A 17,291-nucleotide genomic window follows, 5' to 3' on the forward strand; every position below is an offset into this window, starting at 1 on the left:
ACAGGACTTCACGTCATTCCGCATGCTGTTTCCACCAATACCAGCGTAACCGGGAATGGCAGGGGAGGGACCTGCCCCAGGGACCATTGCCGATTTGTTGAGGCGAGGAAGGGCGCCCCGCAAACTTATTCCCAACAACGGCTCCAGCATCCCGCCATCCACAGCAACGCTGAATATGGAATCAGGCACATGTAGGAGTAAGGGAGTAGTAAAATCAGGACTGTAGGTAAATTAAACAGTAACAATCAAACGGGTGATTACGAGGAAACACCTCAACATCAGAAATTACAAAAAAATAAACTCGTGCTGAACAATCAATAGACTCATACATTGGAGTGTGTTAAGATATCAGTAAATAATAAGAGGAATCTTTCCAAGATGAAAAAGAAAAGAAAAAACAAAAAAACAAAAAAATTGAAGAAACACATCCAATTGAGCCAATCGGATCAGGAGTAAGGCTGGAAGAAGTTGTGAAGAGACCGATGGTTCCTCAGACCTTCAGGGCGGGCGAGATTTGGAGGACGCTAGATTAGTGCGTTGACGTTTGGGGGGGTCTTTGCGAGGGCTGCGTTGGTCTCTAGGACCACTATTCCTACCCGCGGGATCCCCCTCCCTTAGGTGGTCTTGTAAATATTGGTGGGCTTCTTCAGGATGAACAAAAGATTTAGAATCCCCCGATGGTGCAGTAAAACGTAACGTGGCCGGATATGCAAGTGTGAACTTTATTCCTTTCTGGTAAAGAGTGGCACAGACTTGCTGGAATGCTTTCCGTTTACGTGATACTTCCTGTGAGTAGTCCGCAAATAATAGCAATTTGTGACCCTCAATTTGCAGAGAACGGGAGTTACGGAAAGAGGTGAGGATCGCTACGCGGTCAGCATAATTAAGATAGCGGACAATCACAGAGCGTGGCGCACGACGCTCGTTAGATGGGGGGCCCAGGCGATGAGCTCTCTCCACCTGGCAAGAAGAAGATAGGCCCAAAGCTGCAGGGATCCGCGCTGAGCAGAGATCAGGGAGAGAACCTGTATTAAAAGATTCCGGAAGACCCACAATGCGTAAGTTATTCCTACGTGATCGATTTTCCAGATCGTCGATTTTATCCAATATACTTTGCTGTACACGATTGGATTGTGAAGTGACCGCTTGCATTGAATGAAATTCATCTTCTAAATCTGATATGCGCTGCTCAGCCTCAGATAAACGTTTAGAATGGTCGCCTAAATCTTTCCTTAGCTGTTCAATGCCCATTGTGACAGCTCTATCTACAGCCTGTGTTATGTTTGGGAGCAGGATGGAGGACACTGCCTGAGCTATTTGCACATACTGCTCAGGAGTGTTATCAATTGCAGAAGTGAGTGGGCAGGCAGTGTGGATGGTGAGGAGAGGCTCTGTCATACCTGCTCCCTCGGTGTTATCCCGCTCTGTGCCTGTGTCCATGCTGTGACAGGCATCGTCGGCCATCTTGGCTGCAGAGGGGGGAGAGCCGCATCCCTCCGCCCTGGCCGCCGACTCATGGCCGGACTGCGCCGGCAGAAGGTACCGCTCCATGCTGGGGCCGCTGCAGGAAGGTAAGGGGCACCCCAGGACTGTATAGCGGGGGTCCCCGAGGCAGTAGGCAGGCTTTGTAGAGCCGGGATCCCGGGAGCCGCGGGTCCCGCGAATTACAGCATCCGGCGCCGGAACCGGAAGTCGGCCCAATTCTTGACAGCTTTTTTAAAAGTTACAGTTCAGCTGTCAGTGGGGGAATCTCACTGACAGCTGAAAGAACCGAGCCTGAAAGAATTGATTTGCAAGTATCAGAGCATTTGTATCAATACTCGTGCCAATGCTTAGTATCGGCACCGATATCCCTATCCGTATCGATGCAACCTTAGTTGATAAACATAAGTAAAAAACAAAATACATCAAAATAATGTAAACCATTAAAACACACCCGTTTCTTGGATCTCCACCTCAAGAACACATCCTCCATTGATGGAGAATGTTCTTAATGTTCATAGCAACTGTGTAGAGATCCGGAAATATAATTTTGTCCAAATATATCCATCAAATGCTATTGCCAGCTGCATAGATCCATGTGGAGCTGGACAGCTCTGGGCCCCATAGGAAAAGCTTGGTCTGTTATGGCTCTAGCTACACCATTAACCCCTTAGTGTCATCTGCTGACCCTTTCAAGTGGACTTTAAAGCCCAGGAGGCAATGTTGATATTATATGTGTCCACTGTCAATGGATCCCACCGTGGTCACATGATGGTGAGCTTGTCCCAAAGTCCTGACTGGGAACTTAGTCAGTGACCTAGAAGTGCACAGTGAGCTCACTCAGCACACAATTTCCTTTTTGTCTAGAAATTAGAAAGGAAAGAATAGACACCCCAAGGAATTTAAAAAGAGGCACGGTCAGTATTTTGCAGATCTCGTGTTTTTCTCACAAGGTTTTAAAATTTAAAAAAAAAAAAAGTAAAAAATGTTTTCAATTTCTTTCTTCATTTTCCAAAAACTTGTGGCGTTGATCGAGATCTGTAAAATACTCACCATGCTTCTTAGCAAATTCCTTGGGTTGTCCAGTAAAGAGGCCCTGCTCAACTCCACCCGTAACAAAACATCCCTTGAATTCTAATACAGTGATCAGTAAAAAAATCTGTACACTGTACTAAAAATACTGACAGGGGAGTGAAGGGGTTAACAGGGGGAGATCAGGGGGTTAAATGTGACCTAGCTGTGCTTTTACTGTAAAAGTGTAATGCTTTTGACCCACGTGGATCTGCTTTCTTCTCTCTCTGGAATGGAATGTACCCATGGAGAGAAGATTGCATCATTTCCTGTACCTGTGTAAGTGTAACCAAAGGTACAGGAGGATCACTGATAGGGCAGGGAGCAATCAGCAACTCCAGGCCGAACATCACTGGCCTTAATCTGCTGATTGATCGGTTGGGCACGGAACCACGGCACCCTTGGGTCGGCAGGCGCGCGCGTCCATGGCGGCGATCAAGGCTGGAGCACAAGTCATGTATATATACATATGATTGTGTGCAGGGAGCCCGCCCTGTAGTAGTAATTCTGCTATAGGGCGGAGCTGAACCGGTTTTTAAAGTCCTGCGGCGTGTGTCTTCCCCCATGTCAATTATCATCAAGTTATGTTGTTACAAAATCTAAAATAACTGACTTTTGTAACATTTGTTTTTATAATTTAAATGTTATAATTATTTTATAATACCATATTATATATTTTAATTATGATGACAATTATACATTAATAATAGAAAATGCTTTCAGTGTGAGACTCTGGGGAAATGACATCTTATTCCAGGGACTGATCTTATCCGCCTTCCTTTAGTTGTGATGAGTTTCTCCTGAAGATCAGAGATCGTTCAATATATACCGAACAACGATCCTCCCGACTGAGGGAACAGATCTCATCACCTCCTTCACACTCCACGTAGAAAAAAAAGATGTTTTACTATCTGAAGGAAACGTCTATAACTGTCATTGGATCAACTTTCTAATTGCTTCATTCAAATCTCCCGCCGGAATTATATGTGACGTCACGGACAATCCGCCCTCTTACCGCCAAATGCGATACGGAGAACCGACCGCATCCATTTACCGTTTTATCTGGGAAGATCGATCAACCCTTCCATTCATTCCAGGCTCTGCGATCAGCCAAATATCATTATAAGAGCATTGCAAATATTCATATAAAGCGCATTTATTAAGATTTCTGGTTTCCCTCCAATCCCTCAGAATACAAAACCCGACAAGATCTAGTTATTAGTCTGTTGATTTAGTTGTAGAGAAGAGATCAATGAAAAGTCTACAGAACAAGAAAACACTTCCTGCACTAGAAACATCGACACCGAGATCTCCGGATACATTTCTATGGGTCTCCCCTTTTGCTTGAGGTGATTGTAGCCGTATTAGTGCATTTGCGACAGGAAAGTTTTAGCAGAATGTTAGAAGAGATGAAGAAAATAAGAGGCTAGAGATTGCTGTGTTTTATCTCTAGCCTCTTATTTTCTTCATCTCTTCTAACATTCTGCTAAAACTTTGTGATTTGTACAGTACTGCTCGGACCTTGAAGAAGGGGACATTCCCCGAGAGCTCGTCCTCAAAATTGTATGTTAGTGCAAATAAAAAAAGTATCCCGGACAGGACTTGTTTGGGTCTCCCCGTAAGACAAACATTACTGGCTGATGAAGGAACCGCCCACATCTGTGATTGGCTCAAATTTCAAATCGCTGACATCAAATTTTTCCAAAGGGAATTGAGTAGATCGTTCCAGACAAATATTCCGCCAGATTATACCGCGAAATCCGACCTGAGAACTGATCAGATGAGACATTTATCCGAGAAGTATTATCATCGCTTTCATCCCAAGTAGATGTATTGATGAGTCTGGAGATGGATTTCCATATTTACCGAATCATGTAACACATTGTGAATACAAGTATTGTAGATTCCATGATCACATCTGTATACGATCATGTCACTGACCGATATTTGTGTCCCTCCTTCAGACATGTAGCAGTTACAGACCCCCTCCCATATCACATCCAGAATATTCCTAAAAACAAATGTGAAATGACTGGTAGAAATAAGGAGACTGCCAGAGAAATCCGGACAATGTATCCAGAGAGAACATATGACATGTCTGAGGAACCAAATCGGTTTCCTCCTCCAAATCAGTCACTAAAAATCATACAAATGTTTACAAGGGTCTAAATCAATGAAATTCTCTGCAGAGGAATGAATGGCTGTGACCCCGCCCCTTTCCATCAGTCTCCCTTCAGGTCCGCTCGGAATTATAACCAGGAACGTGAGGCATCGGTATAAATGTTTGTGTTGTTTATTTCCAAGTCATATTTCTCAATATTAAATTGCTGCTAACAATAGTAACTGGTGATGATGGTTTGTGTTCTGAAATGTGAAAGATGAATGTTTCTGTGTAATCTCCGCGGAAGAAATAGAAAACCATTGAGAAGAATGAAGAGATTTTTCTCCTGGAGATGGATTTCTATTGTCATTAAGGGATCTGAAAAGGGCGGAACGTGGAGAAAGCTTCCAGATGAATCCAATTGTATTGTGTGTAAAGAATGGGTGTGACTCCGCCTCTTCCCAGGAGGGTTCCCATCAGGTCCGCTCATACTCTATAAAAGGAAGGCGGGCCCAGCCCAGACCTCAGTCGGTGTTTGCAGCAGAGAAGACTCGTCATGTCTGGTCGCGGTAAAGGAGGGAAGGGTCTGGGGAAAGGCGGCGCCAAGCGCCACAGGAAGGTGCTCCGGGACAACATCCAGGGCATCACCAAACCCGCCATCCGACGTTTGGCCCGCAGAGGGGGAGTCAAGCGCATCTCCGGCCTCATCTATGAGGAGACCCGCGGAGTGCTGAAAGTCTTCCTGGAGAATGTCATCCGCGATGCCGTCACCTACACCGAGCACGCCAAGAGGAAGACCGTCACCGCCATGGATGTTGTCTATGCTCTCAAACGACAGGGACGCACTCTCTACGGATTCGGAGGATAAATTCTCATAACCCCCCCCCCCCCTTCATCGTCACAAAGGCCCTTCTCAGGGCCGCCCACCTTCTCATACAAAGGGCTATTGATTGATCATCTCCAGGATTCTCTCTGCTTCTCCTGTAATGGGGGATTATATAACAGAATGACGTCATGTATAAAGACAGTTTGGCAATTCCACTAATGAATCTGTCCAATCACCTGATTGCATAGTGTGATCGGTAATCGGGATGGATATGGTTCTGAATGCCGGATTTTGCATTCTAAGGTCTGAGTGACCTAAACATGTCGGTGATCGCAATGCGCTTGTAACGATTGTCTACCCGATCTGAGCCCCGAATATTGAAAGGGTTAATGGATGTTCTTACAAAGGAACAGATTTGGTTCTTCATACATGTAATTTCTCTATCGATTCATTGTACATATTTATCTGGCGGTGTCATGATTACTTATTTCTACCAGTCATTTCACATCAATCTGGATGTGATATTGGGGGGGATCTGTAACTGTTACATGTGTGAAGAAGGGACACATACATATCGGTCAGTGACATGATCGTATACAGATCTGATAGAATCGTACAATACTTTATTCCCATCATATAGAAAGGTAGAGATCTATGACATGTATGTCACTCATGTTCTGGATGTTGGGGGAGGGGGGGGAAATCCTGGATTCTGAGAATGGTTACAAGACAATATATGGAAGTATTCAGCAATCAGAATCCATTTCTAGTCATTGTGATTTAGTCCGCAAACACAATGGATATAGAGGATCCTGGGGACAGAGATAACACAACAAGGACTGACATGACTCAGTAATCACCGACATCCCTGACTAATCAATACAACTGTCTGGAATGAAAGCGATGATAATTCTCGGATAAATGTCTCAATGTCTCCTTTGTTCTCCGGCTCGGATTTGGCGGTATAATAGGGCGGAATATTTCTCTTGAACCTGAGCCAATCACAGCTGTGGGCGTTGTCTCCATCAGCCAGTAATGTTTGTCTTATGAGTAAAAAAGTACCTCTATTCCTAGTGCAGGAAGTTCTCCATCTTGTCGGGTTTTGAGTACAAATAAAACATTTCACATGAATATCTGCAATGCTCGGAATGAATGGAAGGATTGATCGATCTTCCCGGATAAAACGGTCAATGGATGCAGATCGTCTGTAACGGTCCATAGAACTCCGGCGGGAAATTGGAATGTATTAGACAATTGAAGCAATGACAGATTTTTATACAAATAAGAAAATGTGGGAGGAAATGATCTGATCCGGAAGATTTTTGATGTCACTGAAATCCTTTTCTACTTTTACCGTTTAGAATTCGGATGTGAAAACCGGTTATCAGCTACAAATAACCCGCCCAATCCCGGGGCGCCGAGATATCACTTTCTCCCCAGAAAGTTCAACATAGAAATCCTTCCCGGCGTCCAAACGTCTTCCTATGGAGAAGCAGAGATGACACCCGGATGTAGAGGAGACTTACTGTCCGGACGGCGGGAAGGATTTCCACCTTTTCGAATTGTCATTACAAACACGTGACAGCTTCCATCCCAGAACGTCCTTTACTAATCCGAGATCTACAGAGCAGGACGGAGGGAAGAAGTCGCCGACTTTCCTCCTCCACCCCCCCCCCCCCCCCTCCGACCCCGAGAATCCCATAGAAGCGGGAGATAGAGAGGAGTGTGGGATTGGTGTCCATAGAAGCCGTATGGCCGCCCTTTGTATGGAGATGTGGGGGGCTCTGAGAAGAGCCGTTGTGTTGGCGGATAGAAGGGAATCCTGTGGGGGGATTACTTGCTCTTGGCGGCCTTGTGGCTCTCGGTCTTCTTGGGCAGCAGCACGGCCTGGATGTTGGGCAGGACTCCTCCCTGGGCGATGGTGACGCCGCCCAGCAGCTTGTTGAGCTCCTCGTCGTTGCGGACAGCCAGCTGGAGGTGTCGGGGGATGATGCGGGTCTTCTTGTTGTCTCGGGCGGCGTTGCCGGCCAGCTCCAGGATCTCAGCCGTCAGATACTCCAGGACGGCGGCCATATAGACGGGAGCTCCGGCCCCGACCCGCTCGGCATAGTTGCCCTTCCGGAGCAGACGGTGAACACGACCGACGGGGAACTGCAGACCGGCCCGGGACGATCGGGTCTTGGCCTTAGCCCGAGCCTTGCCTCCTTGTTTGCCGCGACCAGACATGATCGGATGACTGACGAATCACACACAGATAGGCCCCAGCAGCCGCTTCCTCTCCTTTATACACTCCATGCTCTGACGTCACACGCTGCGATTGGTTGCTTTAGAATTCAGCTAATAGCGGTAAGACTTGTTTCCCTTCCAATCTGTACTCGAGGAAATAAAGCGTGACGTCACATTCCATCACATGATTTTTTCCTCCAATAGAACAGTGAGGAGGGATGAGACTCATTTGCATAGGCCGCCTATAAAAGCAGCACACGAGGGCGGCTCCAGCACACTTTCCCCGCAGCCAGCCAAGCAGTGGTGAACCCTGATCATGCCTGAACCAGCCAAGTCTGCGCCGGCGCCCAAGAAGGGCTCCAAGAAAGCCGTGACTAAGACCCAGAAGAAGGACGGCAAGAAGCGGAGGAAGACTAGGAAGGAGAGTTATGTTATCTACGTGTACAAGGTGCTCAAGCAGGTCCACCCCGACACCGGCATCTCGTCCAAGGCCATGAGCATCATGAACTCCTTCGTCAATGACATCTTCGAGCGCATCGCCGGCGAAGCTTCCCGCCTGGCTCATTACAACAAGCGCTCCACCATCACCTCCCGGGAGATCCAGACCGCCGTCCGCCTCCTCCTGCCCGGAGAGCTGGCCAAGCACGCCGTCTCCGAGGGCACCAAGGCCGTCACCAAGTACACCAGCGCCAAGTAATCCCCCCGCCCCCCGGGGCCCCATCATCCCAACAAGGACACAAAGGCTCTTCTAAGAGCCGCCCACCATTCCAATCACTGAGCTGTCATCACATTGTATTGCCGCTAGAGGTCCCCCACACGTCACACTTACACCGGACATTCGTTCTAGGGATGGACTAACCTGCACATTGGGGGGATGGGATGATTGGCTGCAATGCTCAACACTCCCATTAGGTGTCACTATATTACACACATAGACGGGAAGGGTTTTCTTGTTTCTCTTTTCTCCTCTTCTTGATACATTGTTACACGTAGTAGAGGCGAATGTTTAACTCTTCACTGACTGATATATGTGCGGCTGTAACATGGCATCATAGGAAATTATACAGAAATCATGGAAACATTACTCCATATATTACTAGGAATAGATTTACTGATTTCATATAGTACGAGGTGTGGAAAACATTACATTGCAACGGTTTTATTAGCAACCTTTAAAAAATTAAGATTACAAACACCAAGCAAACGTAACTGGAAATTGCTTTGGAATATCTCCCCTCCCCAGATGTTTTAAGATGTACCTCAGCTAGTGTTACATTTTCATAAGCTCACAGACACCAAGACCCCCCCCCCCCCCCACCCCCCCTTGCACACCCGGACTTTATAAGAAATAAATAGAATAATAGGAACAATCAGCACACTATTGTAAAAAACAAAAATCAGTTTTGGAGAAAGAGGAGAAAGGGTAAACAGGTTTTCCTGCTCCCTGTGCCCCATCAGATAGATTCACCTTCTCTTTTTTCCCTGTTTACTGTTATCAGGTAGCGTGAAAGTGAAGGAATTTGCCCAGTTTTGGATTGTCACCAGAATCCTGGGAGACTCGCACCCTCTGAATATGTCAGTTCTCATCTGCATCACAGCACCTCTATATCACATTTATGCCTTATGCAGTGTGTTGCTTCACACAGCCGAAGACAGGGGAGAATACTATATCTGAAAGTAAAAATAACTGGGGGGGGGACATGTGGGGTCTTTCCTATCTTACTACTGTACCCTTGATCTGAGCACAGGGAGGGAAGAAAAGGGGGAGGGGTGGCGATCGAGCAACCTCCCCTGTGCCTTACCAGGCCACGTGCCCTCGGCTTTGAGGGGGACAAGGGCCTCTTCCACACAACCCTGGCCCGGTGGTTGTGGGGGTTTGCAGAAAGGCAGGCTCATTAGCAACAGGGTATCCCTTTAAATGAGGGGGCACCCTTATGCAGCTCCCTCCCCTTGCTGGATGAGTAAGTGGTAAGCCAGATACCAGACTTTTAAAAATGTCTTTAATTGAACGAAAAAAAAAAAAAAAAGTTTTTGACAAGTCTTTTAATGCCCACCACTATGTAGCAGTATATATTAATGATTCTGCATATCCGGGTAGGTGGCGTTCGCAAGCCTTACCCACGCCACCAATCGCGGCCCTGGGTGTCAATCACCAGGTCCCAGTGGGTGATTGATGAGGATCACTGATGGGGAGGAGGGCTGCTTTGTTTACCAACAGCCCTCCGCCCTGTCAGTTTGGGCACACTGAGCTGAGCCATTCAGAGCAGTGCACTTTACAATGAAGCACACCCCCCCCCCGACAAAAAAATATCACCCAGCACACAGTTAACCCTTTGATTGCCCCCAAATGTCAACCCCTTCCATCATCCCAACAAGGACACAAAGGCTCTTCTAAGAGCCGCCCACCATTCCAATCACTGAGCTGTCATCACATTGTATTGCTGCTAGAGGTCCCACACACGTCACACTTACACTGGACATTCGTCATTCTGTAGTACAAGGGCCTCCCTCATTGGATACACATTGAAGGGGCACCTTGTTTGGGGGAAATCTACTGTTTTGTTGTAGAATATATGGCCTGCCTTCCATGGGTCATGACATTGATCATTGTTGTACAATCTGATTGGAAGGTATAAATCTGAAGATGTATTCTAGGTAGAAGAAATTCATCCGAGTCCCACATTCCCCTGCACTCCTTCAGCCCTGCTACCACTGAGGAAGTCACCAGGGTATTCTCAGAAGCCCGCCTCACTACCTGCCCCCTGGACCCTGTCCCCTCTCAACTCCTCTTCCCTCACCCACATCTTCAAACTCTCCCTCTCTACCGGCGTATTCCCCTCCCCTCTGAAACATGCACACATCACCCCCATACTCAAAAAGCCCTCCCTGGACCCCAGTGACCCAAACAACCGCAGACCCATCTCCCTGCTGCCACTCACTTCCAAGCTCCCCTATCCTATTCATCACTACCAACAACACCACCATCAATCCCGCCCCACAAGCCAAAGTCCTTGGCGTCATTCTGGACTCAAACCTTTCCTTCCAACCTCATGTCAAATCACTTACAAACACATGCAGGCTCCACCTCCGCAACATTCCCAAGATACGCACCTTCCTTACCCCAGACACCACTAAACTACTAGTACACTCCCTGATTATCTCACGTCTGGACTACTGCAACTCCCTCCTCACCGGCCTACCCCAGTGCAGGCTCTCCCCGCTTCAGACCATCCTGAACTCAGCGGCCAGACTCATCCACCTCACCAACCGCTCCACCTCTGCCACCCCCCTCTGCCTATCCTTCCACTGGTTCCCGATTGCCCAATGCATCAAATTCAAACTACTCACTCTGACCTACAAAGCCATTCACAACACTGCCCCTAACTACCTCACCAACCTGATTCCCAGGTACCACCCTATCCCTACCCTTCGCTCTTCACAGGTTCTCCTTCTATCTTGTTCCCTGGTCTCCTCCTCCCAACGCACGACTGCAAGACTTCTCCAGGTCCTCCCCATCCTCTGGAACTCACTACCCCAATCCATCAGACTCCCACCTTCCCTCCTCACCTTCAGGCGCTCCCTGAATACCCAACTCTTCAGGGAAGCCTACCCCACCCTAACCTAACGGCCGTTCTCCTTCATTCCTCCTACTACTCCATCCCCCACAGCCACTTCCTCCTGTACTACTACCCCCTCCCTCCTAGATTGTAAGCTCGAAAGAGTAGGGCCCTCAAACCCCTCGTGTGCTGTTGTAGCTGCTGTACTGTTTCATGTATTGCCCCCCCCCCCCCCCCTCTATTGTACAGCGCTGAGCAAATCCTTTGGCGCTATATAAACTCAATGTAATAATAATAATAATTCTGTAATTTCTGATGTTTTCTATCTTGGAGATATAAAGGTTCTCATTAATACATTGAATATTGCCTGCTAGTGGGAGCCGGAAAATAAACCGCCCGATCGCATTGTATATCTTCCCCGATACAGAAGTCAGTATTTCCCATCCTATGGAGGGCGATCCTATAGTATCCAGGAATATAGATCTATGGGGGTCATGGGGGGGGACAGGTTCGCTTTGTGTTTGATGACATATGTAGGACTATGCACAGAGCAGGCTCATGTCTGGAGACGTGTATACAGGGGGATGCTGCTGGGGGATGGGGAACATTGTCAGTATACAGGGGGATGTTGCTGGGGGAGGGGGGACATTGTCAGTATACAGGGGGATGCTGCTGGGGAATGGGTGACATTGTCAGTATACATGGGGATGCTGCTGGGGGATGGGTGACATTGTCAGTATACAGAGGGATGCTGCTGGGGGAGGGGTGACATTGTAAGTAGAGATGAGCGAAGAAATGAAAAATTTGATTCGACTTATTTGGCGAATTCGTGGACAATATTCGATTTGAGTTGAATAAATTTGCTGTGAATTTAACTTAAAAAAGGGTGTTTCTAGGCTTCAGAGAGACTTAATATTAGTGCAGAACACTGTACCTTTCATTTAAATGCCCTTGGAGTCTGCTGGGGAAGAGAAATAATACTGTCAGTCAGTATAACATGCAGATGAGTGCCGTCGATCTTAGAATCACCGCACACTTCACTCATTTGGCCAGTCACGGGGCCAAAACCAGTGTTTGGAGCCACAGTGTGGCGGTGGAGGCAGCAGCAATGGGAGGCCATACAGCAACCTATGACAAAATGGAAACCAGCAGGAGTGTGAGGAGACCTGAAAGTGGCACATGGCAGAGTGGGAGCAATGGGAGGCGGTACAGGGACCCAGGTCACACTGTGGGCCCAGCAGCAGCGTGACCAGGCGGTACGGGGGCCCATGGCAGATTTGGGCCTGGCAGCACCTATGGGAGGCCTGTAACCTGCCAGCAACCTATGACAAAATGGAAAACCGCAGGAGTGTGAGGAGACCTCAAAGTGGCACATGGCAGAGTGGGAGCAATGGGAGGCGGTACAGGGACCCAGGTCACACTGTGGGACCAGCATCAGCGTGAACAGGCGGTACGGGGGCCCATGGCCGATTTGACCTCGTTCATCCCATAGTCCTGCCGACTCACGAATAGCGTGGCCTCCTCAAAGGGCCTGAGCAAGCGCAGGTGTCACGCATGAGCTGACAATGGCTGACATCTAAGTTACACAGGGAGTACCTTTATCCGCTTTTAACATCAGGAAATCTGTGATGGCCTTTCGCTGTTCGTAAAGGCGGTCTAACATATGTAGTGTTGAATTCCACCTTGTTGCAACGTCACAGCATGAGGAGTCGGTACAGGGGCCCATGGCAGATTACGTGCCTGGCAGCAGCAATGGGAGGCCCGTAATCTGCCAGCACCCTATGTCAAAAAATTGAACACACCAGCAGTGTGAGGAGACCTCAAAGTGGCACATGGCAGAGTGGGAGCAATGGGAGGCGGTACAGGGACCCAGGTCACACTGTGGGCTCAGCAGCAGCGTAACCAGGCGGTACGGGGGCCCATGGCCGATTTGGGGCCTGGTGGCACCTATGGAAGGCCTGTAATCTGCCAGCAACCTATGACAAAATGGACAACCGCAGGAGTGTGAGGAGATTTCAAAGTGGCACATGGCAGAGTGGAAGCAATGGGAGGCCGTACAGGGACCCAGGTCACACTGTGGGCTCAGCAGCAGCGTGACCAGGCGGTACGGGGGCCCATGGCCGATTTGGGGCCTGGTGGCACCTATGGGAGGCCTGTAATCTGCCAGCACCCTATGACAAAATGGAACCCTGGGCTGGGGCAGGCAGAACCGCCGTATCTTTATCACGGTTTTCCCAGGCCACCGAATGGCGACGCTGCATATGCTGACGCAATGCTGTAGTCCCAACATGGGCCTACTGGCCACGCTTGACTTTCTGGCCACATAGTCGACATACGGCTACGTTTACTTCCTCGGGCGGCTTGACGAAAAATTGCCACACCGCAGAGTAGGAAACTTTGCCTCCGCTACTCCTCACTGGCTGACTGCTACTTCCTCCGTGCACACCGGCACCACTACTGGCCGTGGTGGTAGGCTGCAGTGGAGCTGGTGCTCTACTCCGTGGCCGTTTGCCTCCACTGACACTGCTGCGACCCTGCTGCCTCCTGGCAGCAGCAATGGGAGGCCGTACAGGGACCCATGAGAGACTCTGGACTTGGCAGCAGCATGAGGAGGCGGTATATAGGGGCCCATGGCAGATTAGGGGCCTGGCAGCAGCTATAGGAGGCCCGTAATCTGCCAGCACCCTATGTCAAAAAATTCAACACACCAGCAGTGTGAGGAGACCTGAAAGTGGCACATGGCAGAGTGTGGCGATGGAGACAGCAGCAATTTGAGGCCGTATAGGGACCCATGAGAGACTCTGGACTTGGCAGCAGCATGAGGAGGCGGTATATAGGGGCCCATGGCAGATTAGGGGCCTGGCAGCAGCTATAGGAGGCCCGTAATCTGCCAGCACCCTATGTCAAAAAATTCTACACACCAGCAGTGTGAGGAGACCTGAAAGTGGCACATGGCAGAGTGTGGCGATGGAGACAGCAGCAATGGGAGGCCGTACAGGGACCCATGAGAGACTCTGGACCTGGCAGCAGCATGAGGAGGCGGTATATAGGGGCCTATGGCAGATTAGGGGCCTGGCAGCAGCTATAGGAGGCCCGTAATCTGCCAGCACCCTATGTCAAAAAATTCTACACACCAGCAGTGTGAGGAGACCTGAAAGTGGCACATGGCAGAGTGTGGCGATGGAGACAGCAGCAATGGGAGGCCGTACAGGGACCCATGAGAGACTCTGGACCTGGCAGCAGCATGAGGAGGCGGTATATAGGGGCCTATGGCAGATTAGGGGCCTGGCAGCAGCTATAGGAGGCCCGTAATCTGCCAGCACCCTATGTCAAAAAATTCTACACACCAGCAGTGTGAGGAGACCTGAAAGTGGCACATGGCAGAGTGTGGCGATGGAGACAGCAGCAATGGGAGGCCGTACAGGGACCCATGAGAGACTCTGGACCTGGCAGCAGCATGAGGAGGCGGTATATAGGGGCCAATGGCAGATTAGGGGCCTGGCAGCAGCTATAGGAGGCCCTTAATCTGCCAGCACCCTATGTCAAAAAATTCTACACACCAGCAGTGTGAGGAGACCTGAAAGTGGCACATGGCAGAGTGTGGCGATGGAGACAGCAGCAATGGGAGGCCGTATAGGGACCCATGAGAGACTCTGGACTTGGCAGCAGCATGAGGAGGCGGTATATAGGGGCCCATGGCAGATTAGGGGCCTGGCAGCAGCTATAGGAGGCCCGTAATCTGCCAGCACCCTATGTCAAAAAATTCTACACACCAGCAGTGTGAGGAGACCTGAAAGTGGCACATGGCAGAGTGTGGCGATGGAGACAGCAGCAATGGGAGGCCCTACTGGGACGCATGAGAGACTCTGGACCTGGCAGCAGCATGAGGAGGCGGTATATAGGGGCCCATGGCAGATTAGGGGCCTGGCAGCAGCTATAGGAGGCCCGTAATCTGCCAGCACCCTATGTCAAAAAATTCTACACACCAGCAGTGTGAGGAGACCTGAAAGTGGCACATGGCAGAGTGTGGCGATGGAGACAGCAGCAATGGGAGGCCGTACAGGGACCCATGAGAGACTCTGGACTTGGCAGCAGCATGAGGAGGCGGTATATAGGGGCCCATGGCAGATTAGGGGCCTGGCAGCAGCTATAGGAGGCCCGTAATCTGCCAGCACCCTATGTCAAAAAATTCTACACACCAGCAGTGTGAGGAGACCTGAAAGTGGCACATGGCAGAGTGTGGCGATGGAGACAGCAGCAATGGGAGGCCGTATAGGGACCCATGAGAGACTCTGGACTTGGCAGCAGCATGAGGAGGCGGTATATAGGGGCCCATGGCAGATTAGGGGCCTGGCAGCAGCTATAGGAGGCCCGTAATCTGCCAGCACCCTATGTCAAAAAATTCAACACACCAGCAGTGTGAGGAGACCTGAAAGTGGCACATGGCAGAGTGTGGCGATGGAGACAGCAGCAATGGGAGGCCATACATTGACCCATGAGAGACTCTGGACCTGGCAGCAGCATGAGGAGGCGGTATATAGGGGCCTATGGCAGATTAGGGGCCTGGCAGCAGCTATAGGAGGCCCGTAATCTGCCAGCACCCTATGTTAAAAAATTCAACACACCAGCAGTGTGTGAGGAGACCTGAAAGTGGCACATGGCAGAGTGTGGCGATGGAGACAGCAGCAATGGGAGGCCGTATAGGGACCCATGAGAGACTCTGGACCTGGCAGCAGCATGAGGAGGCGGTATATAGGGGCCCATGGCAGATTAGGGGCCTGGCAGCAGCTATGGGAGGCCCGTAATCTGCCAGCACCCTATGACAAAAAATGGAACACACCAGCAGTGTGTGAGGAGACCTGAAAGTGGCACATGTTTGGGGCATGATTCATGGCGGATTTAGTCAGTTGTGTCAGGAACTGGTGGTTTGAAATCCAGACTAATCCACGCCTGATTCATTTTCACAAACGTGAGTCTCTCCACACTTTGGGTGGACAGTCGTGTCCTCCGCGGAGTTACAATACCTCCTGACGCACTAAACACGCGCTCCGATGCCACGCTACTGGCCGGGCATGACAACCTTTCAAGGGCAAATTCAGCTAGTTGGGGCCAAAGGTCAAGTTTCGTTGCCCAGTAGTCAAGGGGATTGTCTACCTCGGTTGGCAGGGTGCTGTCCAAGTAGGCCCAAGCCTGTTGTTTGAGGTCCTGCTCCAGGTCCACCTGATGCTGCTGCTGCTGCTGCTGCTGCGGCTGGTTAGTAGTTTCCTCACTGCGCTGGTGAAGAAAGCTACTCATCATCGACTGCAGACTGAGGCAGCCGCTGCTGGTGGAGCTGCCACTGCTCCTACCACCCCACCCCTCCCCTGCTGCCATGGCAGCGGAACGCGAGCGCACAGGGCCCACAGTGTCTGAGGATGGACTTTGGCGCACAAAGGCAGAGACCAACTGACTACATAGGTGGTTTTTATAGTACGTTATTTTGGCCTCCCTCTCAGCAGGTGTGAAAAAGGCCACCATTTTTGAACGGTAGCGAGGGTCCAACAAGGTGGACAGCCAAAAGTCATCCCTCTGTCTGATGGTTATTATTCGGCTGTCGCTACGCAAGCAACCGAGCATGCTATGGGCCATTTGTGCTAAGGAATGCGAGGGACTCCCTGCCTCCATCTCCACAGCATACTGCCACGGTGCGTCTGGGTCCTCTGTCTCCTCCTCCTCCTCCTCTACCAGATGCTCCTGCTCCTCCACTCCTGTCCGCTGAGTGGAAAAACCACCCATTTCACTCAATAATTCCTGAGCACAAATGTCCTCCTCTACCTCCTCCTCTTCTTCCTGTCCTGCCCCCACAGGGGTCATGTGGCGTTGAGATCTGTGCGCCACGTCTACCGCACCCTGACCAGCCATTGTTAACAGCATTTGTTCAACGACGTGCAACAGAGGAATGACGTCGTTCATCCCATAGTCCTGCCGACTCACGAATAGCGTGGCCTCCTCAAAGGGCCTGAGCAAGCGGCAGGTGTCACGCATGAGC

The 17,291-nt window shown here is 49.9% G+C and overlaps 3 protein-coding genes across 3 annotated transcripts; 2 read left to right on the forward strand and 1 right to left on the reverse strand.

The window, feature by feature from the left end:
* Positions 1 to 5,210: 5,210 nt before the first annotated feature.
* Positions 5,211 to 5,522, forward strand: LOC149444193 (histone H4). Its single transcript, XM_089654840.1, has one exon. The coding sequence runs from the start codon at positions 5,211 to 5,213 to the stop codon at positions 5,520 to 5,522; it is 312 nt and encodes a 103-aa protein (XP_089510966.1).
* Positions 5,523 to 7,255: 1,733 nt separating this feature from the next.
* On the reverse strand, positions 7,256 to 7,718 carry LOC149444194 (histone H2A type 2-B). Its single transcript, XM_089654831.1, has one exon. The coding sequence runs from the start codon at positions 7,704 to 7,706 to the stop codon at positions 7,314 to 7,316; it is 393 nt and encodes a 130-aa protein (XP_089510957.1). The 5' UTR covers positions 7,707 to 7,718; the 3' UTR covers positions 7,256 to 7,313.
* A 278-nt stretch (positions 7,719 to 7,996) lies between these two features.
* Positions 7,997 to 8,468, forward strand: LOC149444195 (histone H2B 1.1-like). Its single transcript, XM_089654832.1, has one exon. The coding sequence runs from the start codon at positions 8,023 to 8,025 to the stop codon at positions 8,401 to 8,403; it is 381 nt and encodes a 126-aa protein (XP_089510958.1). The 5' UTR covers positions 7,997 to 8,022; the 3' UTR covers positions 8,404 to 8,468.
* The last annotated feature ends 8,823 nt before the right edge of the window (positions 8,469 to 17,291 follow it).

The sequence above is a fragment of the Staurois parvus genome, unplaced genomic scaffold (assembly GCF_062004578.1).
Source record: "Staurois parvus isolate SC_StPar_1 unplaced genomic scaffold, SC_StPar_1.0 ptg000804l, whole genome shotgun sequence".
Classification (NCBI taxonomy): domain Eukaryota; kingdom Metazoa; phylum Chordata; class Amphibia; order Anura; family Ranidae; genus Staurois; species Staurois parvus.